This window comes from Microcebus murinus, chromosome X (genome assembly GCF_040939455.1).
Source record: "Microcebus murinus isolate Inina chromosome X, M.murinus_Inina_mat1.0, whole genome shotgun sequence".
NCBI lineage: Eukaryota > Metazoa > Chordata > Mammalia > Primates > Cheirogaleidae > Microcebus > Microcebus murinus.
Genome location: NC_134136.1, coordinates 85780527 through 85808450, shown reverse-complemented (window position 1 = coordinate 85808450; position 27924 = coordinate 85780527). Strand labels below are relative to the sequence as shown.

The 27924-nt window shown below is 48.1% G+C and overlaps 1 protein-coding gene across 2 annotated transcripts in view; it reads right to left on the bottom strand.

The window, feature by feature from the left end:
* The window catches only part of SHROOM2 (shroom family member 2), a 134458-nt gene extending 106878 nt beyond the window's left edge, over window positions 1–27580 (bottom strand). For both annotated transcript variants that reach the window (XM_012782451.3, XM_075999417.1), the window contains exon 1: window positions 27401–27580. In XM_012782451.3, coding sequence (XP_012637905.3) covers window positions 27401–27565 — 165 coding nt within the window. In that variant the 5' untranslated portion in view covers window positions 27566–27580. The remainder of the gene's footprint in view (window positions 1–27400) is intronic.
* Between the last annotated feature and the right edge of the window lie 344 nt (window positions 27581–27924).

Below are 27924 nucleotides of genomic sequence, written 5' to 3'. Positions count from 1 at the left end.
CTGAATAATACTGTATTACATCTGAGTCCTTGGTTTTCTCATCCTGAAAACATGCATGATAAATAATCTTCATACGAAACCTGGCTAGAATGTCGTAATGGGCATATTCAGGTAACTCTGCCGCAACAAGCAGGTGTGCTCTTTTTCTAATCTGAATCATACTTTCTGACTTAGAAATACCCTCACTCGTGATTCACCTTCAGACAACTGCAGTTTCTCAACCTTGAGGTTCTCTGTCCCTGTTTTCCCTTATTAAAGATAATGTCTTGTACCAGCACTGGCGCCCAGTGCCTTGGCCCTAGAGCCTCAATGTGCCCTGTCCCTCAGCACGGAAAGGGAATGGGGTGAGGGCAGCCTGGGATTCCACTCGCAAGGGCGTGTGAGAAGTGGGGCCTCCGCCCAGTGCTGCTGGTACCACCAGCAGCTGGCATGTGTACACTGCAGCCCCCGCTACTCAAACCACCCCAGGAAGCATCATTTCCCAACTCTAGATACGGGAAAACTGTGCTCAAACATTTGAAGTGCAAGGTCAATCAAGAGAAAGGATTAGTGTCTGGTTCTCTACCTCACACATAATGCTATGGTCTTTATACTACACCCTGCTGAGGTGTTTTGTTTGCCTGTTCAAATGGAAATAACTATTGCTCTGCCATTTGCAAAACTGTATGTGTGGATGAACAGATAAGACAGATGACAGAGAGATAGATATAGACACACGCACGTGATTTTGTTTAAAAAATCCAGGCACCACAGTCATGCATAAAACATAAAGGGAAAGTAACCCCTTATAAAGCCTAGATAGGCCGGGCATGACCTGTAATCCTAGCACTCTGGGAGGCTGAGGCAGGAGGATCACTTGAGTTCAGGAGTTCGAGACCAGCCTGAGCAAGAGTAAGACCTCATCTCTACTAAAAATAGAAAAAATTAGCTGGGCATGGTGGTGCATGCCTGTAGTCCCAGCTACTTGGGAGGCTAAGGCAGGAGGATCACTGGAGCCCAGGAGTTTGAGGTTGCTGTGAGCTAGGAACAGCACTCTAGCCCAGGCAACAGAGTAAGACTCTGTCTCAAAAACAAAACAACAAAAAGACTAGATAAATAGTTTTAAAGAAAAACTAAACATCTATTAACACCAAGTCCTGGCCACACACATTTACATACCTTATCTCATTTAATTCTGTCAACTCTGAAAACAGACTTAGCAAACAGAAGCAACTTAGGATTCAGAAGCTTTCAAATGAGTAGCCTGAGTCCTGGAGCCACCTCCCGTGGCACGGGGGCACCCACCGGACCCCAGTCCAGCTCTCTGAAGCTCTGGGCCGATGTATCCCTGAGCCTCAGTTCCCAACGTCAACTGTAACAACAAAAAATAACGCGCGCTTCCCCAGAGCAGACGCGAGGGAAAATCTGTCAGGGCCCGGGCTCCCAAACTCCAGCCCACAGTCAGAACGCCCTGCAGGGCCCTTAAGGGGCAGCCATCGCAGGTGTGGCCAGGACCGAGACCCTGCATTTCCGACAAGCTCCCAGCGACGGCTGCTATAGGGGCCACCCTGGCCGGGCCGACAACTGGTACCCAGTGCAAGTCATCACCCAGCCGCGGAGGACCCCGTTCCCTCGGCACAATGAAGGCCTCCGCTGTCCTCCACCTCCCGGCCTACGCCCCGCACGCTAAGAAGCTCTCTGATCTGCTGGTCTCTCCTTTTCTTCCCCTGTTGCTCCCCAAGGCAGGACAGTGCATTTCGTGCTCCTTGGAACTCCTGTGTTAAAACCCTGCAGCACAGAGACTGCTCCCTGGCCACCACAGCCTGGCCGAAGTTGACCTGCTCGCCCACCCCTGGCCCAAAGGGAACTAACGTGGCCTCCTCCAGCTCAGAAAACAGCCTGTTCGGGGCACGCAGGAGGGCCCCTGGCCAGAGGGACTCACTTTCTCCTGAGCTCGGCACAGAGTGCTTGGTGCCTGCCAGCAAGAGTGGAGGTTCAATTAACACTGTGATGCATCACCAGGCAGCACCCTGGAGTCTCCTGGTGAGCTTGAAAGTCACTGATGCCACTGGCTGCTCCCCCAGGTGACCTGAGGACCTGAACTCACAGCCAGGCTTCCCACCCACTGAGCTGGAAAAATGGATTCAGCCCCTGCCTCTACGAAGGAACGGGCACCCACAATAACACTTCCAAAGGCCAGTTTTCACATGGGCTTTAAAAGCTGACCAGTGGCCTGAGGATCAGCATTCTTTACCACTGCCCACATCTCAGAAGCATCTGGGCCTTTTGGTAAGTTTTCCCAAATCTTCCTGCTGTGCAAGGTGAGAATGCATGCAGTGATCCTTCCTTTATTATTGTTTTTAAAAGATCCATAAGAGATGAAGATAAAGTTCTCCTTAGGAATACACTTTAAAAAAAAAAAAAGGAAAAGGCTAGCTATGGAAGAAAGGTTATTTGGAATAGAATTTATATGTCCCAATAACCTTGCATTATTCAAAAGTCTATTCCACCTGGGTCATCTGAGCCCAGCAGTGATCCATGAAGGTCAGGTTATTCATGCAGAGCACAGCTTTGCATCACAACACACTTGCTTGGAAAACACAACAGGCAAAAATAAGGCAAAGAGGCTGGGAGAGGTGGCTCACGCCTGTAATCCTAGCACTTTTGGCAGCTGAGGCAGGAGGATCGCTTGAGGCCAGGAGTTCAAGACCAGCCTGAGCAAGAGTGAGACTCGTCTCTACAAAAAATAGAAAAATTAGCTGGGCGTTGTGACATGAGCCTGTAGTCCCAGCTACTGGGGAGGCTGAGGCAGGAGGATCACTTGAGCCCAGGAGGATCAAGTGGAGGTTCTGCTGGAGTCTGAGGTTGCAGTGAGCTATGATGACATCACTGCACTCTACCTGGGCATCAGAGAAAGACCCTGTGTATCAAGAATAAAGAAAAAAGGCAAAGGGAGGCCGGGCGAGGTGGCTCACGCCTGTAATCCTAGCAGCACAGAGACTACTCCCTGGCCACCACAGCCTGGCTGAAGTTGACCTGCTCGCCCACCCCTGGCCCAAAGGGAACTAACATGGCCTCCTCCAGCTCAGAAAACAGCCTGTTCAGGGCACGCAGGTGGGCCCCTGGCCAGAGGGACTCATTTTCTCCTGAGCTCAGCACAGAGTGTCTCTACTAAAAATAGAAAGAAATTAATTGGCCAATTAAAAAAATATATATGTACATGTATATATAGAAAAAATTAACCGGGCATGGTGGCGCGTGCCTGTAGTCCCAGCTGCTTGGGAGGCTGAGGCAGGAGGATCCTTGAGCCCAGGAGTTTGAGGTTGCTGTGAGCTAGGCTGACACCACGGCACTCTAGCCCAGGCAACAGAGTGAGACTCTGTCTCAACGACAACAGCAGCAAAAAAAGGCAAAGGGAAGAAAGGTACCCTTTGAATTAGACAAAGGGCACCCCACAACACATTCCCTGAGGACCTGAACTGTGGCAGACGCTGGGCAGTGTTACCAGGGATGCTGGCCCCAGAGGAAGTGTGGCCCATCAAGTCAAGCTGTGAAGCTGCTACCCTGAAGCTCCCACCCTGGGTGAGGCTGGTGCAGCTGCAGGGGGCTGAAGTCCAAGGCGGCCGGCCCCAGCCCGTGCCACAGGTGGCTCACAGGGAGGGCGAGAGACACGCCTGGAGGTTCCGCTGGATCTGCAGCCTGACCGCCGCCCCCCCACTTTTTAAAATGTGCATCCAGGGTCTTAAGTGCTGAGTGAGAGGGAAGTAGCTACTATCTTCCTCACAGAAACACAAACACACACTCTGCTTACGGAACCATAAAAAGTGCTAGGGAGTGCCCATTTCCCAAGGATTGTACAGACTGTCCTTGACATTCGAGTGCCTGGAGAATGAACTGTACAAGGTTGCATTTTTATCAATGTGGACATAAACACAGGAAGAAGCAGGACATACAACTGAATGTTCTTAAAATGCCAGCCCATTGATTTTCCCATCCCCAACTGAGTTTATGGGAACAAAATACCAGAAGATTCTCACCATGTTGTGAGAACCCAAAAAGCATAAAGAGTGAAAATTAAAATTTCACGCTGTCATGGGATTAGTGGTTCAAATACTGTTTTCTTGAAGCAAGAACTAAGCAACACAATAAAGAGGGTCTCTACTAGGGGACAGAGTCCTGGGGCAATAATAACCCCAGCGAAGGAAGCTGGTTTAAGATACATTCTTCAAGTCTTTCATTTTTTTCAAGAGCAACCTATATATTTATATAGTAATATATATATTTTATGTGTGTGTGTGTGTGTGTGAGAGAGACAGAGTCTCACTCTGTCACCCAGGCTAGAGTGTTGTGGCACAATCATAGCTGACTGTAGTCTCTAGCTCCTGGGCTCAAGGAATCCTCCTGCCTCAGCCTCCCAAGGTGTATGTGTTACAGGCATGAGCCTCTACGTCAGGTGTAAATTTTTTAACATAGAGCTGCAAAGAGAATTTTTTAACAACTTTAATTTTTCCAGACAGAGACCTTAAAAGCTATTCTAAACACACATTATTTCATAACCTTTGTGTTTTGATATTTAGGAAGATGATTCCAAAGCTCCCAATGTAATGGTGAACTTTGATCCAAGAGAAATCTTTCTGCCGTACTCCATGACATTCCCTAGCAGACACCTGAAACCACAGAGGGGACTGGACCTGACTACCACCCACTGGAACACATTTCTGTTCACGCCTTCCACCCACTAAATCTGAACTAAGCCTTTATCACACACAGTGGCTGCAAGTTTTGCACTCTGAAGCGCAACAGCAAAACTCGCACAGATTTTTTTCCTTCTTCACAATTTTACAAATAGATTTGTTCTTACCATAGATCTTAGCAACCTCTGCATTTGATTTAGAAATACTTCAAAGAAGAGAAACTGCTTTACTCCTTTCATGAAATCGAACCCACCACGCCCTCCCCAGTCCTGAGACCATTTGGAGACTGCAGTCCCAGAAAACAGGCGGCCAAATGCCGCCTGGCAGGAGACTGCAGGAATGTTGGTCTTGGAGCATCTCGCCCTACACTGCCAGGTACTGAACCGTAACTTTACGTCCTAATAAGAGAAAACAGCCACATGGACGCCCGGCTAAGCACAGACCCCGCACGGTTCAAAAGGGCAGAATTCTTGTGTGCTGGGATCACAGAAGCACAGCGGGGCCACCGATCCACTCACTCGCATTCCAATACCCTAGAAGCTTCTCCAGGTCTCACCATTGTTCATCCGGGACCCTCTGGGGCCGCTATGAGTGCAATTCACGCAATTACCTTTGTCTAATGAGCTATTTCTTGGGGGCTGGAGAGAAGAAGGGAGGAAAAATCCATGGAAGATTTCTAGGTTTATGTGTCCCAACTCACATGTTCCTCCCTTCTCTTACTAGAAATCAATGATGTTTTAATTCTTAAACTATTTAAACTCAAAAGATTTGGGGCAAAACCAAGAATGTAAGTGAACCTCCTTTACTTAATACCTAAATGTTGTCCCTCCATGTAGACCTGGAACATAATGTCATGATTATTATGAAAAAAAAAGAAAAAAGAAAAAAACAAAAATAACTTTGTACGGATCCTGCCTCTTCCTGGGAAGAGTTAACTATCCAATTACGTCTTCACAGCACGTTACATGATTTTATGCGAATTGAAGGCATAACTACATAAATAAAATCTCATTACTTATGGTGATGATTCAAACACAATCTTATGATTAAGAATAACTTGAAAGTAATGAAAACAATACACTAAAAAGCTTTACTTTATCACATATTATTCTACAGTGCAATTAATTTGGCACCAGTCACATAATCGGAATAGTTATTAATCTGTGCAAAATTAAGCAATTCATCTGATGAGTTAGTTCCTTCTACTGGGCTACATACAGCTTGGGGCAGAATTACAAGGACAAGTCCAGCCTTAAATGCTACTATTGGCATTGGGTCCCCAAAATCCAGGCAGCTCAACACAGAGCTGTTTAATATTCATTGTCTCTCCCAATTAAACTGAACTTTCCAATTACCTTCTTCTCCATTAAGCACAGAGGGCTTCTCCGTCCCTGGTCTGTAATCCACCCTTCTGCATAAACGCACTCTGCATAACCATTTGTTAATGACAGGAACAAAGGATGCTTCAGCTATCTCACTTCTTGAGCTACTGAAATCATAATTATGACATTCAATCCCCACCAGGAATTGCCAGCTACAGCTTATTTTGAAAAGGAAAAGAAAAAAGGCTCTAATCTCTTCCAGAGAAGCCCAATCAAAACATCTCTCCCGTGTTTGTTTATGACATCCTTATTTTGACACATGATGTTTCGCGAAAAGGAGAAAATTTAAGTCAAAGTGACTCTAATGTGTTAGCTAGAAAAACTATTCTTTATTAATTCTCATTGTCAAAATGGAGTGTTTTTTCCAACAAATTGCCTCTTTTCCTTTAGAAGCACTTAGGACAGAGCCTAGAAAACGCAGTGACAGAAACTGGGAGCCCTCAAGAAAGGGAGGGAGCCCTGGGGAGACCCGGCCCCTGTCCCCAGGGCACCTGCGCACATCTGCTCCTGCGCCCAGCCACACCTGGACGCAGAGGAGCTCTGGGTTGCACCAGATGTGCCTATTCCCTCCATGGAGCTTTCTAGAGCTGCCACCTGCCTGGCACTAGGCACAGATCTAGGAGCCAGGACTCCCAGGACTGATCCCTGCTCATCCCTGGCTCCCCCGGACAGAGGGGACAGAGGAAGAGGCAAGCAGCCCCTGCAGCCACACACCTGTGTTCAGGCGCCATGCCCAGCATCTTCCATCCCAGCGCCAGGCACACCTACCATGCCTCAGGGCACCACTCCGATCGCTGGAAGTTTCTCCATGTCCACCTACAGCACCAGGCTTCCCTTGTCCTCCCCGTAACTCCTGCACCCATTTGCCCTTCTGCTGCCAGAGTGATCCCTGCCACCACACCCCGCTTAAAAACCCTCCATGGCTCCCACTGACCCTGGAGCAAGACCCTGGCTCCTGCATGCCTTTCTGCCCTTCCCCTAACCTGCAGCCTCCCCCAGCCCAGGGGCCTTCCAGCTGCACACCCTCGCGGAACACCCTGCAATTTCCTTCCTCAATCACGATTGCCCCGTCAGGGGTGAAGCTCCTTAAGAACACCCAAGTCTTTCCCAGGCCTGTCCGCCCATGGGTCAGATCCAGCATCAACACAGACAGCTTAGCGGCGATCCCTGTGAAAACAGGATCTACGGGGCCTCCTCTCAGCAAGGTCTTTGGTATTCAAGAAGGCTGAACTCCCGACCCATTTCATTTTTTCAAATAATGGCTTTCTTGAGATGTTACTCACATCCATAAAACCCACCCATCCCTGCCAAAGCAGCCCCATGCTCACCGCAGTGCCTCCCGCCCCGCCTCTGGCAACTGCCAGTCTGCTCTCTGTGCACTGGCCTATTCGGGACACCTGATATCGATGCGATCATACAGAATTTCTCGAGCCATTTCCACTTCAAATACTAAACACCAGTTAACAAACGTGGTGGGGTGCGGATGTTTATTATAACCAACAGGCTTAATTAAAATTCCAGAAATTCCTGGGCTTCGGCATACACATTAGATGTTAGAATAGAAGAAAAGGTATAAACCCACCTCCCAGGCCAGGGGCTCCGGGTGGGGTTCATAATAAGGTCATACAAAGCCACACCCACCCCAATTTTCCATATGCACCCCCCATCTCACAAAATGCCCCACCTGAGTCCAGGCTGGAGTTTGAAAAAGTACACGGCCACCTCCCCTATCTCTTCTACTGGCACAGAGAGGCACTGCTGTAGAAGTTGGCTCTTAACTCGGTGTGTATAAAACCATCTGAGCCACATGTTAATATTTAGGTCCCTGGGCCCCTGTGACCACGATTCTGTGGGTTTGCACAAGTTAATTCTGAGGCAAATGGCAGATGGGCCACATCTCTTCAGAACAGTGGTTCCCAAATGGAGCCAGCATCAGATTCACCAGGATGACCCCCAGCTAAACCCGCAGCAGGTGTTGAGTGGGGTTTGAAGATTTTCACCCCTCCCGAGTGCCATGGGGACACTGATGCTGCTGGTCTGGGCATCACACTTCGAAAACCACGGCTTCCTGGGGGGCGGCAACCCCCAGTCAACGTGCCATATCCTGCCCACTGCCTGCTTCTGTAAATAAAGTTTTATTGGCACACAACCCTATGGCTTACACATTGTCTACAGCTGCTTTCACGCTACAAAGGGAGTAGTTTGGGCCACGGAGCCAGAAATGTGTATTTACTCTCTGGCCCTTTACAGAAAAAGTTTGCTGGCCTCTAGTTTACAGAAGATCATTCAAATATTAAAAATATCATGAGCATGTCTGTTGTTAAGTTGAGCCTTCTGGCAACTTCATACTGATTTCAGAGAATGGGGGGTGATGTGTCATTTTATAAAATCCTAAGGATTTTTACACTTTGAAAATTTATCTTAAGGAAGATTGCTTTTCTAGGTCACACGGAAGAACAAGCTATGTGCTTCTGCACTCAAAGGCCCAGGCTGGGGCCCTCGTTCTCTTGAGCAGCTAATAGGTCCTTCAGCAGGACCGGGGTTCCAGGCTCCGGTAAACATAAACAGCCTCGGCCAAACCTTTGGGCAGGCTTGTTACAAGATCATGGTCCAAAGAAACGTGAAATATGCAACAGAAAACCTTATAAACTCTACAATGCTATAATGAAGACACTATCACTGTCCCCGAATCTAGAAAGGTAAAGTTAATTTAGGGATTCCCTTCTAGTGTATGGGTTCACCAAACATAACCAGAAATGGTTAACAAGTGAAGGGCCAGGCTGGGCAAGGTGGCTCACGCCTATAATCCCAGAACTTTGGGAGGCAGAGGCAGGACGATGCTTGGGGCCAGGAGTTTAAAATCAGCCTGGGCAACAGTGAGACCCCATCACTACAAAAAATATAAAACTTAGCCAAGTGCAGTAGCACACGCCTGTAGTCCCACCTACTTGGGAGGCTGAGGCAGGAGGATCACTTGAGCCCAAGAGTTTGGGCTGCAGTGAGCTATGATGATGCCACTGCACTCCAGCCTGGGCAACAGACCAAGACTCCATCTCTTAAAAAAAAAAAAAAAAAAACAAAAAAAAATGGGGGGAGGCAACACACGTAACCTAAACATTTGTACCCCCATAATATACTGAAATAAAAAAAAATAAAAAAAAAGAAGTGAAGGTTTTCATTTTCATTTAAAGCTGTGCTGCAGCCAGGAAGAAGAAAAAGCAGAGAGAAGCGAGCAGCTCACCTCTCCAGGGGGCCTGCCTCGCTGAGCTGCCATTAACTACCCCTGTACCCTGCGCCACAGAGGGACCGGCGCTGTGTCCGAACCCCAGAGTTACCTGCAGTGGGGCAAAAGGCATCCTCCTACAAAGCCAACAGAAGAACAGAGGTCAACACGAAGCATCGGGGAGGGATGATGTCCTCCCACAAGAGATAGGTATGTCTAAGTCTCCCGGCATTGTGCACGCAGACACGTGGACCACTCTCCCTCCCCTCTCTCCAGCAACGCCCTGCCCTGTGGGGTGGGGCAGACCCGGCAGTGGCCCAGAGCACAGCTGCCCGAGAGGCAGTGCAGTGTCCCCCGTAGACAAATCTCTACCCTCATCGGCAAAACAGAAAATGACCATGTCTACACTCCACAGGGCTGCTGAAAGATTTCCCACACTCTTGCTCAGAACGCAGCCGCTGCAGACAGTGAGGCTGTGCTCACCATCAGCTGCCACCCTAAGGGCCACGAGGATGCTACCGTGTTTCCCTGAAAATAAGACAGGGTCTTATATTTATTTTTCCTGAAGAAGACAGCCTAGGGCTTATTTTCAGGGGATGTGTTCTTTTTTTTAAGTACGGTACAACAATCTACATTTATTCAAATATAGTTAAGTCGTCTTCTTCTGGAACATCATCATAACTCTCCAAATTCCATCCTGAATCTCTTGCGACTCTATTTCCTTTAGAACCATTGGCCCCAGTCTCTCAGGTGGAGCAACAGAGCTCTCACGGGGCAGATGAGAAGGGCTGCTCGTCTTCTTTCCCGCTCCGCGACGACATGCGTGGGTTGTGCAGATGCGCTGCGCAGCCACGCCCAGCACTAGGGCTTATTTTTGGGGTAGGGCTTCTATTGCGCAAATGCTTAGAAATCCTGCCAGGGCTTATTTTATGGGTAGGTCTTATTTTCAGGGAAACACAGTAGTTGGTCAAGGCACAACCCGTCTGGGAGTCCTGAGGGTGGAGGGAGGGAATGGGGAGGGACTGCTAACGGATGCAGGGTTTCTTTGGGGGTGATGAAAATGCTCTGGAATTACATAAAGTGACAGTTTGCACAAGTCAGTGAAAACATGAAAAAAAATAACCCACTGAACTGTACACTGTAACAAGGAGAATTTTGTGATATGTGAGTTATATCTGTTTTTAATAATTAAAAAGACTCAAGGAAAGAGAAACACAGGCAGGGCTCCCCCAGTCCTCCCCCCACCAATAAAGGGGTTCATATGGTGAACCCCTTTAAGGAAGAGGTGTGGGGAAGGTGAGCGGTGGCACACCTTCCACCTGAGTGGGGGCAGCAAGACCTGGGAGGATGTCAGGCCATCAATGACCCATGGGCCAATCCTGCCCTCAGCACCAGGCCTGGGCTTGTCCACACCCACAGCTCGGGTCTGTGCACGCAGGTGAGCTCTCTTCCTCTGTCCTAGCTGGGCCACACCCCTGCCAACCTACCCGTGACATTGAACCCTTGTTCAAAAGGGACTGCAGGGGAGTTAAGATAGGGAAGTGCCTTCACCAGCAAGAACCAGACAGCCCAGGGGTTGCAGGGAGAAGACACTCAGGACAGCCCAGAACCGGCTCTCCTGGGGAATTTCAGCAGGGCTTCCTCTATACGAGCCTATGCATGCCTTTTCAAAGCATCATCCAGTTCAAGCGATTTGGAAGGGAAAGCAAGTCGCTTTAACCACTTGAGTCTAATTTCTCTGCTTTACTTCTTTTTTGGTGGGGTAGGGGCACATTTTTTTACAGTTTAGACCACAGGCTGTGCACAGTCCTCCACGCTGGTTTCACGGCTGCCACACAGCACATGCTGTGTCACGTGCCCGGCTGCCATGAGGCCCCAGAAGCCTGACTCTGTGATGCCTCTACACCACGTCAGGGCCTTGTTCCTTGCAAACACCTAAATCCAGTTCTTCAGCCCCCAGGGCTGACGGCCACCCACCCATCCTCTAGGCTGACTAGAGCTGATGCAAACAAGTACCCTGCATGACCTGCTTGGTCCTGGGGACACTCTCACCTTTGCCCCCAAACTCCCACGCCTGAAGCAAAGTGGCAGCATGACCCCAGCCCTGGTACCGGGCTGGCTTTCCTGCACTTACCAAACATCCGCTGCCCGTCTGCTATGTGCTAGGCATGGCCGAAGAAGCTGGCCCTGCTGCAGCCTTGGGCAAGCGTCTTCACCTCTCCGAGCCTAACTCTCCTCACCAGCTGCCTAGTCCACTTGAGCAGCTAGAACGAAACACCACAGACTGGGCGACTCAAACAGCAGAAATGTATTTCTCACGGGTCTGGAGGCTGGAAGTCCAAGGAGCATGGCGTGGCGGAGTCTGTGTCCAGTGCCAGCGCTCTTCCTACTTCACAGAGGCGCCTCCTCGCCGTGTCCTCACATGGCAGAAGGGGTGAGAGAGCTCTCCGGAGTCTCTTTAATAAAGGCGGTAATCCCAGTCCTAAGGCCCCACCCTCATGACCTCGCCATTCCTGAAGACACGACCACCTCATACTGTCCCCGTGAGGGTTCGGTTTCAACATGGGAATCTGGGGGACACAAGCACTCCAGCCGTCGCGGCAGGAGAAACTCGCAAACCCACCCCACAGAACCGCTATGAAGTCCGTGTAACACCGGACAGCGCCGGGAGCACTGCAGACTCAGCAGATGCTGTGTGGGTTCCGGCTGCTCCACTGCGACAGCTCGGTGTGACGCGGGGATGACGGCAGGTCCAGTGCCCAGGAATCACAGCACAGTGCACAGCCACTGGCATCAGGAGCTGCTCAACGGAGCCAAGGTGTCATCGCCTACGGTGTTCTACCAGGACTCCACATCAGCCAGTGCTGGTAAGGGCAGAAGGAAGCCTGCACCCTCCCAATTCTCGGGGGCCACCCAGGGAAGAAGGTCAGCGTGTAGGAGATGGACACAACCAGTGCCGCTCCTAAGAGCCTCTGGAGCAGCCACGTGCCCCCAGTAGGTCGGGCGCCACTTTCGTAGCGGGTAACAGATGACAAAGTGATAAGGTACCAGCAGCCATACACTTCTTATACTGCGTGCTTCAGGCCTTGGTTTTCTTGGTTGCAAGCCCAACTCTTATGTCTAAGCTAAAAGGCAATTAATGAACATGCCACCAGGAACAGCAGGGCTGGTGGATGGCTTGAGCAAAGGGTCAAAAATGAGCCAGGGCCGGGCACAGTGGCTCACACCTGTAATCCTAGCACTCTGGGAGGCTGAGGCGGGCAGATTGCTCAAGGTCAGGAGTTCGAAACCAGCCTGAGCAAGAGCGAGACCCCATCTCTACTATAAATAGAAAGAAATCAATTGGCCAACTAATATATATATATATAATTAGCCAGGCATGGTGGCGCATGCCTGTAGTCCCAGCTACTCGGGAGGCTGAGGCAGAAGGATTGCTTGAACCCAGGAGTTTGAGGTTGCTGTGAGCGAGGCTGACGCCACGGCACTCACTATAGCCTGGGCAACAAGTGAGACTCTGTCTCAAAAAAAAAAAAAAAAAAAAGAGCCAGAACCAAGGAGCCCGAGGAAGACCCTTCTGGCAGATCATCGTGGTCAAGCTCTCATCTCCAGGCACTGGCCCGGCAGCCACAGTGGGCCACAGGGCTGGGCTTCCGCAGCTCCTAGTCCTGAAGCACCTGCTCAAGGCTCAGCATCCCAGGAAGGATTGTGAAGCCACACGTCCACTCCCTGCAGCACCGCAAGCCCATGCCCCTTTAGCCTCACCTCCCACAGACCCCATTCAGTGGGGAGCGGCCAAAGGAAGACAGGGAGCAAACAGGTAGGACCATCCCCCCCACCAGCGCAGTGTCTAGTCAACCCAGAGGACCCCTCAACCCACCCTGCCCTTCTTCCCAACACCAGACACATGGCAGAGGACCTTAAAGAGCTGTAGCAGCAGCAAACCACCAGGTGCTGCGCATTGCGATTTTATAAGTACTTCTAGATTCTTCTTAATCTTACCCACACACCAATGTTTAACAGAAAAAAATGCCAACAGGAGAAGAAAGGTTGAGTGTGCACCATCACGTCCACATTACACGGGGGAAAAAAGCTACTCCAAATGGCACTGTATACACATCGGTTATAATCACAAAATCAAGCCAAAGGGAAGGGACAAAAGCAGTGTGGAACTCTATACAGCATGCAACAACAGGCCCGTGGGGACGTTCAGGGCATCGTAACTCCTGTGACAAGGTTTATTTTTGCTTATCCATGGTACGTATCCTCTCTCATTTTCCCTATTCTTTGATCAATCAGATTACCCATGTGTACTTACCTTTCCTTGTATAATTAAGATAATGTCTGTAGATGTTTAAATGGCTAGATTCATTAACAAGATTGGTTAGCCATTCTCAGATCCAACACTGGCACATCAAACGACACGTACTGTGAACCCACACTGTTGAAACCCTTTTTCCTTGGCTGTGGAATTTTTTAGCATTCTGCCGAAAGCCAGGTATGCTGTGGAGCATGCTGCATACGTGACCATCACCTGCTGTGTGTCACCGTCCAAGAAAAAAGGCTAAAACCCTGATTTCTGTGTACTGAGGTGGTCTGTGGTGGCGGTCCTGCTAATAGCGGGCCATGTGTGATGTAACGATTACTGACTTACACACACTTAGTAAAACCAGGCCTGCGTTCACTGGGACCTCATCAAAATCACTTTCCCAGGAAGGCAGGAAAAGCTCCCGAATGAGGTGGTGGGTGGCCCCCACCTCCGCCTTCTCCCTGACAGGAGCACCACGAAACGCTGCTGCAGCCTGCCTCACGTCCCCGCTCTGGCACCCGAGCATGTACCAACCCCCACGGGACCACGGTTTACTCCAAAGCAAGGTTGGTGTGTGCATCTATATTGTAGAAAAACATTTTCTGACATCTTTTGAGCCTACACATTTTTGTAAAAATTCTGTTTAAGAAGTTTGGGTGACACCCCGGTGGTTACGCAGTAAGACAGGTTGAGTGTCTCATTTAGCAAGAAGGCAAGGAGGAGAAAGAGCTGTGACATCACACAGTGCAGATTTCAGATCTCGCCACATGTGATCTGCATGCCTGGGCAGGTCCTTCTCAGCCCAAGTCACTCTGTCTCAGAGGGTCCTTATAAAAATAAAAGTAATGAGATGAAGGGCCTAACAGCACACAAAACAGTATAAGCCCTTGGCAGACACGTCTGCAGTTTTTTGTCGCTTCCCAAGGTTACATGTTAACTGTTTTTAAAGGAGTTTAATGTTTGAGGACCTACCTCGTGCCAGGCAGTAAGCCTGCAAGGCCGACAGTGAGCGAGAGTCAGTCTCCACTGTCAGGGACCTCCCGTCAACCTGCTCAAGGGTGCTGCTAGATCGATGATCGCAGCGGCCCACTGAGGGAACTACAGGAAAACTGTGCCTGGCCGGGAAGGGAGGGTCAGAGGCCACTTTGCCTGGGTGGTGCAATTTGAGCAAAGCCTTCCAGCTATCAATGTCTCAGAAAGAATCTGGGCAGAGCCTCTAATAACAGACGCTGGAGATCAAAAAATTGTTCCAGCAGCACCTGGCAAACTTTACCATACGAATCAATCACTTTGTTAAAATATGGGTTCTGATTCAGCAGGTACAGGGCAGGGTCTGACATTCTGTATTTCTAACAAGCTCCCAGGTGGTGCTCATGTTGCCTGCCCAAGAACTACACTTTGCCTAACAAGATTCTAAAAAACAGAACTGTCCGACAGAAATATGAGAGCCACACAGGTAACGTTAAATTGTTTAGGAGACACATTTTAAAAAGTAAAAAGAAACATACAGTTAATTTTAATAATATATCTTTTTAACCTAATGTAGTCAAAATATAATTCCAACATGTAATCAATATAAAGAAATTACTGAGATAATTTACATCCTTTTTGTTTCAGACAATGTCTAAAATCCAGTGTGCATTTTAACTTACAGCACATTTCAATTTGGACTAGCCACATTTCAAGTGCTCAGCAGTCACAATGACAAGTGGCCACCATATGGGACAATGTGGAACTCAAGGATCAAGGTGGGTGACAGCAGAAGATGAGGCTGGGAAAAAGGCAGGTGCTAAAACATAAAGAACCTTTTATACCCAGCTGAAGTGTTTTATGAGTGAACAGCAGATGAGCATAGAAAAGAGGCAAGAGCTAAACCATAAAAGGCCTCCTATACCTAGCTAAGGTGTTACATGAAGAGTGACTGAGTCCCTTCCAGCAAGAGCATGAGAAGCAGAGGCGTGTTTGGCACATCCACTGTTGGAGGTCTGGAAGAATGTGCCATACGCACGCTCAGAGGCAGTATGCAAGATAGAGACTGCTGTGATTGTCAGGCAAGGAATAATGAGGGCAGTGACACTGGGAACGGGAAAAAAGTGACATACATAAGACAACAGGCTCAAAATCAACTGGGTGTGGCAGGTTAAAGGAGGGAGGCATCAAGTATGACCATAAACTATGGTTGAGATCAGAAGTTCAGAATTAGAGAAGGTAAAGGAAGATGAATGATTTCAGTTTGCATGGTGCTGAGTTTGAAGGGCCTCAGCAATCCCCAAGGGCCTTTTTCAGGGGTCAGAAGAGGTGGCCTCTTCTGAAGGTAGATTTGAGAGTTGTCTACAGACACACATTACTTCAAGGAAGCGCATGAGACTACCTAGATGAGAGAGGAAAGGTAAAAGGATCTTTGAGAAAAACCAACATCCTAGCAGAGGGCAAAGGAAAACAGCCAATAGAAGCCACTGCAAAAGTAGAAAGGAAGGGAAACAGAGTTTTCATGTCAATTAAACATCTTTTTCAGAACAGCAATCAAATTAACCAAATTAACAGCATGGTTAATTTGAGAATTAAACTCTCCATAAAAGCACAGCAAGTTCCTGCCTCAAGCTGCAAGGAGGAGCATCCTTAGGAACCAGCAGAGAATGTAAAACTTACCTTTGTGTTAAAATCTCCCAACTATGCTGAGTGGTATGAGGTTTGAATTACTTTTCCCCAAAACACTAGCCACTAAAAATGGGGAGGGGAGTGGAAATAGTCCCCAAACCCTAATGGCATCAGCTGTGTAAGATCTCTGTTGTTAGACCAGCACAAAGTAAGGATGGTTCTAGCAGCAGCAGGTCTGTCTTTTTAAGTCCAGATGTTTTCTTTCCAAACTTTAATTAAAGATTCAGGGCATCTAAACATATGAAAATGTTAAGAAAAGTTGCACATACAAAAAAGCACAGAGCTGTTTTGAAGACTGACATATTTAACCAACAAAGTACTGGGTTTTCCAGAAGTTAGGAGTTTTTTTATAGGCCTGCCTAGAAAAGCTAAATTATAAAACTCAATATAATTCATAATAACAAAACATGCCATTTCTTAAAATCTCAAGTGGCATACACAAAACTGAGTTTCTTTTAATCTGATTCCAAAGATTGTTGACAATGTAATTCTAGAGAGAATTACCTTGAAGCAATTAATACTTAGGTTTACTTGGTTCAAAGCAAAGAATTCCACAGAGAGAGGGGGGGAAAAATCAATATAGCTGTACTTCCATAAATAAGATTATTATATATGTCGGGCTACCAACCAATCTTTTCCTTTATTTTCAGGTTTTTCATTTTAATGTTTGTGCAACAAGAAAAAACAATACGGCTGTACTTACAACTTTACAAGCACATGTACAATTAGCATAGATTAATATCACTGCCTTTACAAATTTACAAACATATGCACAATTAACACAGACAGATGCAGAATTTAATTGGCTTCAGAATCTGCAAGCCATAGGCAAAGCATCCCCTTCACCTCTTTTGCAAGTCCAGGAAGGGCTTTCAGCTCCAAGGATCTGGGCACTGGTCTCCTTACCGACACACCTTCCCAAGATTTGCTGACTGTTCTCTGCAGGGGGCCGGTACCTGACCAGCCAAAGTCCTCCTCCCTTCCGTGGCAGTCCCCTCCCCCCACCTTCCTCCTGAAGCCAGTTTCACTTGGCTTTCATCTTTATCTCCCTTAGCACTGCTGGTCTAACTTATGTGTCTATGTGCTATTCCCCAGGGCCAGGGGGAAAGTCTGCCATACAGGCTAATTAATCTGATAAAGGCAGCTCTGTTAATGATGCCGTAATGTGTAGCCCTCCCAGGCAACATGTGCACTTTAACCAAGGCAGTTAAGGCAAAAGACAACACAACCAGGAGAAAGATCCAATCCCTGAAACCATGCCAACAGCTGCCACTCCCCCCCACACCTGCGCCTCTGGCCAGCCCCACCTGAGGGCTACAGACTGGGTATTCTCCCAGTCCCCCCACCTCTGCAGCACTCCCAGGCAATCATCTGCAGGGAGGGGCAGGCAAAGTAAGACAGGGGAAAAATTAAATTACCAACTGAGAGAAAAGGCTAAGTAGGATGGAAAGAAGTTGATGGGCACAGAGGCCTCGTTTTATATAGTAAGTGTGCCGGGAATAAGCTATGTGCTGATTGGACACCCAAGGCACTTTCCTTCCACAAAGTAAATAAATAATCACTCCCTCCTGTATGGGTGTAAATGAAACACTGCATATTCCATCTCTTACAGCTGGGTGTATTTGTTAAAAGGAAAACAACAATTTCTTTCAGGATTTCAGTTGTTAGAAAATAGTCTGTTATAGCAAGTAATCCAAGAGACGTACACTGGCCCGAACGCACCACAGGCTTATTTCTTGCTCATGTGATGGTACTGCTGACAGGGTGGCCATGGCACAGCAGCCACCTCCTAACTCCTTCAGGGACTCATGCTAATGAGCTCTGCCCTGGGGCCAACCTCATTCCAGCCAGGGAAAAGTATGGCGGGGCTGTAAAATGGCAGGCATCACTTCCGCTGCTCTCCACTGGGTAGAACTGTCACATGGCCACACCTAGCAGCAAGGGAGACTGGGAAATGTAGTCCAACCCTATGTCAGAGATGAGGAGGAGACATGGACTCAGCCACCCCTGTGGGTCCAACTCTAGGCCCAGAATGATTTTCAACTGCCAAAGTGTAAAGGAGTGAAGAAATGGAGTTAACCTTCATCTTTCCCACTATTCTCACTTCCCCAAAGCACTTTTTAAAAACTCTATTCTTCTGAATATCACGTTCATCTGAAAGAGCTACTCCATTAATGTTATAAAAAGAAGAAAAGCTACTCCAGAAAATTAAATTTTTGGTGCAGAAAAGAATCATTTCCAGTGGGCTATATATAGCCCAGGCAATGCATTGGTGCTGGGCATTATTAGCAGTATCTTTTAATTAAATGTTTTCCTGCAAATCCCATACTAAACAATCAAAATCAGTAACAAAATCTCTTGGAAAGACATTAAACCTCTGCCATACAAAGTCCAGCTTAAAGTTTTTCCATAGTAAATTGGTTCAATACATTATTTTTTACAGTTTTCTAAATTCTTAATGAATCAGGGTTATGTAGGGAATGGGCAGGGGAGAAGGAATTTAAATTTACTAGAGCTAGCTTTACACATTGCCTAATTCCCATGATACTATAATAAAATAGGAATGACTCTAGTTTGACAGACTGAAGATTAAGAACTAGAAAAAGTGAAGAACAGAGTGCAAGATCCAGGTCCAAGCAGTGACACTTCTTCCCAGTGGTGACCTTCCCTCCAAACTGGAACCACCATAGCCAGAGTAGGGGGCAGAGATGACCAACCTCACCCAGCGGAGCAAAGCAGGGATCCCCTCAACTGGCAGACTTCCCATCATTTTTCAATCTGCTCTACACCAGAAATGTGTTAAGTAGAGAAAAGTTACTATCAAACAAGGACATGGCCAGCCTAAAAAGAAACAATCTGAAACTGTGGTCTTAGAAGAATCCGCAGGGAAGCAGCCACGTCAGCTCACTCACCCACGTGCACAGAGCCAGGTCACTATATAGTGATAAAGGGATTGACTCACAAGAGGATATAGCACAGGCACAAAGCCTTCAAAGGTATTTACGTAACCCACTCTTCAATCCCAGCAGATGGCCAAGGAGCACTAGACATCTGAAGACCTTTAATAGGACAGAAAGAAGTCAAAACAAACAATAAAAGCAGAGCTCTGAAAGAGAAACTGTGCAGAAAGAGAACATTTTTAAAAGCCAGCTTAATATCGTCAGAGATATGAGAGAAGAAACATGAAACAAGATCAGTATGGTATGAAAAAGGAACATATTAGAAACAAACAGAAGCTTTGGAATTTGAAATAAATTTAAAACTCAATGGAAGGATTGGAAGAGGAGGCTGAATAAAATCTCCCAAGAACAAAAATACAAAGAAATGAAAAATGAGAGACACGGTATGCTATTGTACACCTGTAATCCTGACTACTCATGAGGCTGACAGAGGATCCCTTGAGCCCAGGAGTTGAGGCTTTAGTGTGCTATGATCATACCTGTGAACAGCCACTGCACTCCGGCCTGGGCAACACAGTGAGACCCTGTCTCAAAAAAAAAAAAAAAAAGAAAAAGAAAAAGAGCGAGAAAGAAAGAAGAAAGAAAAAATGAGAGCCATCCCCAAATATCAAGACACAGAAAAGTCTGAACTCCCTCCAGCAATACTGTGCACCAGCAGAGAAAGGACACCACCCTCAAAGTGCTGAGGGAAAGCCGCCCCCAGCTGAGCCTGTACCCAAATAACCAATTCATCCTCAAGAGAGAAACCCTGACATTTTCTGACAGAGAAGGTCTCCAAAGATGACCCTCTGTGTATCTGAATATATTAAAAGATGTTTCCTCATTGGGGAGGAATTGAGAGATGAGCCAATGATAAATGCCTAGAAAATTAAGCAAAGAAACAAAACTATCCTTTACTCCAGTGCTGCAAAGCCTTGTGTAGGAACAATAATCATAGTATGTACCCCCAGGTGTAGCAGTGATAGCATCTGCAATCAAAACAATGTAAACAATGAACATTCACTGCCCTTCTCAGAGGGGGCAATGGTGCCCCCCCCCCAGGACACCTGGCAATGTCTGGGACAGGTCTGGCTGTCGCACTGGGGGAGGCGGTGAAACTGACATCAGCAGGAAGAGGCCAGGGATGCTGCTAAACATCTAACAATTCAGAGGATGGCCCCACAACAAATAATTGGGTGGCCCACAGTGTCAATGATGCCAAGGGTGAAAAACCCTCTTCTAACCAAAATTACGGTGTGACTGCATTAGGAGTGTGGGGGCCAAGAAATGTGCCCGAGTCACGAGCGGCAGGCGGGTGGGCAGCGAGGTGTGGAGGTAAGGCGACACCCGAATCTCCTATGGCAGGAAGAACACACCAACAACAACAGTAGGGGCACTACACAAAGTAACCCATAGTTCAAGGATATGGATGGAAATGCCAGAAGAATCGCTAGGAAGTTCCAACAGTTGTCTCTAGGGAGGAGAAATGATAGTGTGGAGAGCTATTTCTATATAACAGCCTCTAAAGAACTACTTGATAATTCGTATTATGCAAGAGCCACTTTGATAAAATAAAAACAAAATGCATAAAAGATACACTAACGCACTCTGGGAGGCCAAGGCGGGTGGATCGCTCAAGGTCAGGAGTTCAAAACCAGGCTGAGCAAGTGGGAGACCCCCGTCTCTACTAAAAACAGAAAGAAATTAATTGGCCAACTAAAAATATATAGAAAAAATTAGCCGGGCATGGTGGCACATGCCTGGAGTCCCAGCTACTCGGGAGGCTGAGGCAGAAGGATCGCTTGAGCCCAGGAGTTTGAGGTTGCTGTGAGCTAAGCTGACCGCACGGCACTCACTCTAGCCTGGGCATCAGAGTGAGACTCTGTCTCAAAACAAAAAACAAAAAAAGATACACTAACACTTTGCCCCTTTCCTTCTGTAAGTAAGTAAAAGTGTTGCCTTTTTAAGGGCACAGATCTACCCCGCCTGGATTCTTGTTGACCTTCACCATTTGCCTTTGATCCAAAAGTCTTAAAGTCACCTTTTGCCAAAAGGAAGATAATCCCAACCCTTCCCAGCCAATCCAGAAAACAGCTTTTCCTCCTCCTCCATTCAACAGAAGCAGCCCTAACTGCCTGCAACTTGATATCCTGGAGATTTAAAAAAATGGCTCAGGGTCACCTTATCCAGAAAAAAATGTTACCTTTGCAGTTCAGATCCTAGTTTTGAAGTTCATCCAAATAAGGTTAGTCCAATTATTTTTTTTTAATGATACACTATTGTCCTTGTACTAAGGCATGCTCCCCCAAAGAGAAGCCTGAACATTCACACCCAGAGTCAGACAGGTTCAGTCTACTACAGGGCAACGCAAATATTGGATCAAACAAGGTAAAGGAAAACAATTCTCCCCTGTATCGGAGCCTGCTAATGTTTTTTAAAGGCCTAATAAAGCAACATGCCTCCCAGAGCTCTTTCAAAATCCTTCATGTGGGTTAAAGTTTGCAGCTTGCACATCTAGGAAGAGCTGTGGCTTGCAGAAACCTGCAGAATTTCTCCTCAGAGTGTTACCCATTCCTGACTACAGTGTTTGAAAGTGAAAGAAGACCTGAATAAAAAGTCTATTCAGCCTTTACACCCCAAAATTATGCTGGAGAAAGTTTCCACTGCGTCTGGAGTGCAACAAGAAAAGTTCCACAAAGCCCCAGCTTTCCTCCCCTGCCCCTAAGAACTTGGCCACAGATCCAGGTTTATTTGCATGCTGACACAAAACAATCTGGCAAACGGAAAACTCCAAAAGGCTTTCCAAAGAGAAAAACCAGCCCTTCCCGAGAAGCCTAGTTTCTTTGGCCATGAAGTATAAAGGTGGGTTAAGGAACTCCAGCTCATTATGTCCAGGTGAAAACTACCATTTGTTAGGAGCCTTTCATTATCACACTATTCTACATTTAGCTCTTGAGCAAACTTCTTTTTTTTTTTTTTTTTCAAAAGATAAATGTTAGGACATGTTAAGAAATACTCATTATCTATCTAATACTCATGAGCTACGAAGACCGAATTCATCCTGGTACAAGAGTGTGATACACAGCTTATGTTTATAGCTTTTCATAATCGTAGAGGCCTCTGGATTTATAGTGTGAGTCAAACTAAGGTCTAAAAGAGGAAGAATACTCCAGGAGTTGAACCTCAAAGCTTCCAGCTACCAGACCTTGGAACAGGACTTCAGGCGCTTGGCCTGACTCCCCACCCTCAAGCCGAAAACATCTCTGGAGGAACAAGGATTAGAATTCAGCAGGGCCAACTTAATTCGCAGGCTGGGAAAAGGTAATAAGGATATATTTGAAAGCCCGTTGGCAAGGCAGGTCTACCAACTGAAAGGGTCTTTCAGCACAGGAAAGAAAACTCACCTCTTGTTTTTTAACCATAGTATTATTAATAATTTTAAACACAAATGAGTCTTTAGAATTACACTCATCCTAATAATTTGTGAAAACACTGTAGGTGTCATCAGAAAGTGACCAAGATTTTACAACTTGGAGGAGTCACTGGGGCCACAGCACCCAGGGCTGGCCGAGGCAGGGGGCCCCTGAGCCCTCACCCACCCCCCCAGTTCTGGGAAAGCAGCAGCATTCTCTGTGCAGACACTGGCTGAGCACCGTGTTTAAACACAGGCACTAACAAGCACCAACCAGCACCCTCGACCTTTGTAGTTTGTATCCACCAGTTCCTGATGCACTGCTGAACTCGAGGGATCCCTCTTTTTTCAAAAACTTTACTGATGTTTGACAAAGAACTTGACTGGCTCTTGGGGGCAAATATTATGTATATAAGGACATAAGATACAACTTACCCTGACCAGGGTTGTCACTGTGCCCTCCCAATCCCCAAGTCACCAATGACCATGACTTGGCACAATGGCCACATATGATGGAGCCACCTTTTCAAACCACCAGGGAAAGTGCATTAGGTGCGCAGGGCCCCCACCCCCACATCACCAACCTCTGGTCTCTGCCCTGCGCTCTCTGCTACCACTGACCCCAGCTACAGCTTTACGTAGCACATCTGCGCCCTGGCCATGTGGCCCCCAACATGTACCCTGATTCCACCTTTGGCATTCACACCAGAAAGGACGTCTCAAGGCTCTGTCTCATATCTAAGGAAATGCTCTAATACTCTGAAGCCGCCCAGGAAGGGTGAGTCACGTGTGGGCCCCCCAAGCTTCCCAGGCCACAGCAATTCTGACCCGTACAGGATGGCTCTGTTCCCCAAAGGCAACCTTGGGGCTAGGCCTGGCTCAAATTAATGTCTTCTTTGGAGCGTCTGGCTAAGGCTTCCAGTATTCTTTATGTGTGTTGGGGGGGGGGAGCTCTAAAACATGGTGTAGTGGGGAGCTGGGGCTTCATTCCTTCCCTCCCATAACAGACATTCCTGAGGCTGCAGGGGGCCTGCTGACACCCAGCTGGTGGATTTAATGCTTCCTAATGAATCCCCCAAACCGCTTTGTGGCATTCCAGCCACTCTGGTGACATTATAGAAATCAGCCCCCTCCCCAACCCCCTCACTGAAGTTTTCCACTGGTTGCACTGATGGGGATGGGAACGTGCAAAAACCGCCAGGACTGCACCTAGCCACGGCACCTAGCCACCGTATCTACTCACACCCGTCCTGAGAGGTCCCACATCAACTGCCATGCAGCCTGGGAAACACAGTCACAGTTTCCTGCAACATGGACAAGCTTGCTGCTCCCTTTCTAACAGCAGCAAGGAAAAATGGCTTTGTGCGTATTTTTTCACTAACTGCAGCACAATTTCAAGCTACAAATCAGCAGAAATGTACTGAGGAGGTACGAATCCTGTTGCCATCCTTCAGTGGAGATCTCACCCGGCTTCACACTCACACCTCAAATTCCAAGAATGCTACTCCCCTGAAGTTAGTGTCTCTTTAACTTCAAACTGGACCCAGGGAAAAGGTAGTCCTGACCCAACAGCCACTCTGAACACCCATAAAACACAGTACTGGGAGTTCCTACTTCAATTTCCTCTCTCCAGCTACAAAAATGCAGATGAAGCAAGTATTTGTTTGAGTTTTACTATGTAAATAAAGCCTATTCTCAGGGCCAATGCTCTGGAAGAAAACAGGCCTCCAAGCAAACACTGGCAACGCCAGGGGCCTCACACACACACCATCCTAAAGGCCAGTGTCTTCAAAAAGAATTAAACATGACCTCTAAAAGCAAAAATCTTTAAGAGCAAAGGTGATACACAGTTAATCTAACAAAACTGACACCCAACCAGAGTGATTTTGCCCACAGGGAACATGTGGCAATGTCTGGAGACGTTTTCTGGTCGTCACACCTGGACAGAGGTGCCAGTGGCACCAAGCAGGCAGAGGCCAGGGAAGCAGTGAACATCCCACAAAGCACTGCACAGCCCCCACGACAAAGAATGGTTCAGCCCAGAATGTCAACAGTGCCAAGGCTGACAAACCCTGACCCAACAGGTGTGCCAAAGTTATTCAGCGTGGCACGTAAGAGATCACAGACCTGAGCAGATGGCAACAACGGGGAGTGGGAATGGACATTTGGGACCAGGATCTGATTCTCAGCGCCCCTTCTAAGACCAGACAGGCTTGTGACCTCAGGGCACACCATTTAACCTCCCTGGGCCATAGCTGGTTCATCTATAAAATGAGCTAATAACCTCTCTATCTGAAGATCGGGACTGAACCAGACTTGTCCTTGACACCCTTCGCAGCTGTGAGAGGTGCACTCCTGTGAGTGAGGCTTTCTAATGATACTCTGTGTCACAAACAGACTCTGTCCTTGTCCTCTTCCACTGGCTCAAACTACTCCCAAATTGGAATCTGCTAAACAGAAAGTGAGTTGTAATATGTAACTATTAGAAGGCTTTTTAAGTGTAAAAAACAACTATTAGAAGAATTACTATGTAATGAGCCCCAGTGACTTTTCAGTAGCTACTGGAAGAGAAAGATTCAAAGCTTGGATTGATCCAAATTCTGGTGGTAGGACCATTTTCCCTAGTCTATTTCCACTCTGTAAGTGGTCATAGTGGACACGTTTTCCTTCATCTTTTTCTAATAATGTGACAATTACCAGCTGTCAGACTGTAGGTTAGCACCGTCAATGATCTTAATCCAGGAGAAAAGACAGGTATGTGAAATATTGCTCATGCCATGCAGTAAGACATGGTTAAGGCCATGTGTGCACATACACATATGTATGCTTGGAAATTTAGTACAAAAGTCCAAAGTTGTCCTGAATCCCCTCCATCCTAAGCAGCAAAACCACAATTTTCCAGTCATATTGGAGCATATATAAAAATTAAGCACCAATTTAAGGGAGGGATTTTAAAAGCATCTTTATTTCTGCAAAATCCTGAGGCACGATCTGGAAAGGCTACTACATACACTGCTCCTAGCGTAGCCACAAAAACTTTCCCAAAACACCTTAGCAACTGCCCTGAGCGCAAACCAAAGGGCGGAATCCAAATCAGGAGCAAAGGGCCCCAGCTGCTCTGAAAGGCCCTGGCTGTGTCTGCCGGGGGTTACAACCTACCCCCTTCCATTTCTAGAATTCCAGCCTTTCAGACAGGGGGAACTAGGAGGCCACTAAGAATACACCAGAGTTTTTAGGACTTGGGGTACCTGGAGAAAGGAAGAGGGGCTCTGGGGTCCCTCCTTCCAGTTTCTGGTGAGACAACTGAACTTCAGGATTTAAAGTGACTCTCAACTTTCTTATACTCCACAAAGCCAAAAATCAAGACTTCACCTTAAATAATGTTTTACAGCTTCTTCCAGTTGCTATAAAGACGAGTCTGAGGAAGAGGTGTGGAATCATGCGTATATCTTTTCATTTTTTTTCAGAAATCCATGAAATGGTGACAGTCTGAGTGATTTATGGGAAATCTTTTTATCTGTTACCATCAGAAATGGCAACAGATACCTAAAATCTTTATTTAAAAGGCATGCGCCAATATGTTTTAAGAAACATGCAGAAGAGAGCCCTGGCTGGGCAAGGTGTACACACTTTATGACTGTCCACTGTCTTTTCAAAGAATCCAATTAGATATAAAATTGCATATTAAATTCATAGTAACAATGACAAATTGTTTCCCAAGTTCAACATAAACTTAGTGCACAGCTAAACAAACTTCAGGTTTTGTAAATATAAAACGAGAGAAAATACAGAATAGAAAAGTTTGCTGTGTCATGTGCTATTTAAACAAAGCCTTCCCATTTCCCAAATTGATTAGCAGTGGGGAGAGCTAGTCACTTAATTTCTTCCTGCTGTGGCGAGGCAGGAACGCAGAGAAAACCAGTAAGTCACCTTCAAACGCTTCTAGTTGCCAAGACTTTTTACATTTTAAAGGGAACTTTGTCCCTAGGAAGAATGGCCCGACTCAACACTTCCCAAAGAAACTGACCACTAGACAATTTAACCAGAAGAAAACAATGTGATTGGATCCCTGTTTCTGTTTACAGGTTTATACAGGTTCGGCTGGTAAGTTTCAAGACGGATTTTGAGACAATTAGAGAATTCAATGTTCTAAAGCAAACCCCACACATACACACACACACACCCCATTCCTGATGAGACACAACAAGAATTTCTTACTATTAGAATTCCAGTCCAACTTTTACAAAGTACGCTTTACGGTGTCTGTAAGTTTTTGCAAGTACTAGTGCACGGCGTATCCAGGGCTGGAAGCCGAAAGTCAGTAAATATTGATGGGCTGATGGGAATCGAGAGCTGGGCTGGCGGCAGCTGCTGGTCTGAGTTTCGCAGTGATAAGGGATGCAGGTCCAAGGGGTGCAAACCAGGGGGGCAGCCAGGAGGGCAAACATAGGTAGGGACGGCTCCGTGCCCCCCCTGGCTCGAGGAAAATGCGGCCCCTAACCTCTGGGCAGCCCCGCAGGTGCAGGCCGCCGGCGGCGAGCCCGGGAGTGACAGAGGACCCTGCCAGGCCCCTTCCCGGAGGGGGAGGGGAAGGGGACCCGGAACAAGAGCCATTTAAACTCTGCGAGGCTGTGGGAGCCGCCGCAAGGCGGCCGGAGTGACGCCAGGACCACACACCTACGCGTGTCCCGGCGACCAGATCCCCGCAGGTGACCCCCGCAGACGCGCGCCCCAGAGCCGAGGGCACGAACGCGCCGCCCCCTCCGGTGCCCCAGCCCCGACGAGCCCCGGCACCGTGTCGCCTTACCTTGGTGATGACCAGGGGCTCGCCGTGCTCGCGTCCGCCCTTCAGGGTGAAGCCCCACGGGGCGCCGCCGCTCAGCTGCACCTCCACCAGGCGCCCGCCGTCGGCCGCCCGCGCCTCGGCCTCGGCCGGACGCTCGGGCCGCGCGCGGGGCTCGGCGCCCTCCATGGCGGGGCGCGGGGGTGGCGCGGCCGCTCAGCCCCCCGGGCCCGCGCCCATGCACTGCGGGGAGCCCCGGCCGTCCGAGGGCGAGGGCTGCTCGGGGCGCTCGCACCGCCGCCGCCGGCTACTGGCAAACTTGCGCTGCAACTTGGGAGGAAAGTGCCGGCCGGGCCCGGGAGGGAGCGGGGAGCGCGGCGGCACGGCGCGGGGCGGGGCGGCGGGGCGGGGCGGGGCGGCCGGGGGCGGGGCCGGCGCGCTCGGGAGCTCGCGCCGCTCGGACCCGGGGCCCGGGAGCGCGCGCTCGGGGGCTCCAGCCCGTGGCCCCGAGGGCGGCGGGCGGGGTCAGGGCCTGCGCGGGCCGCCAG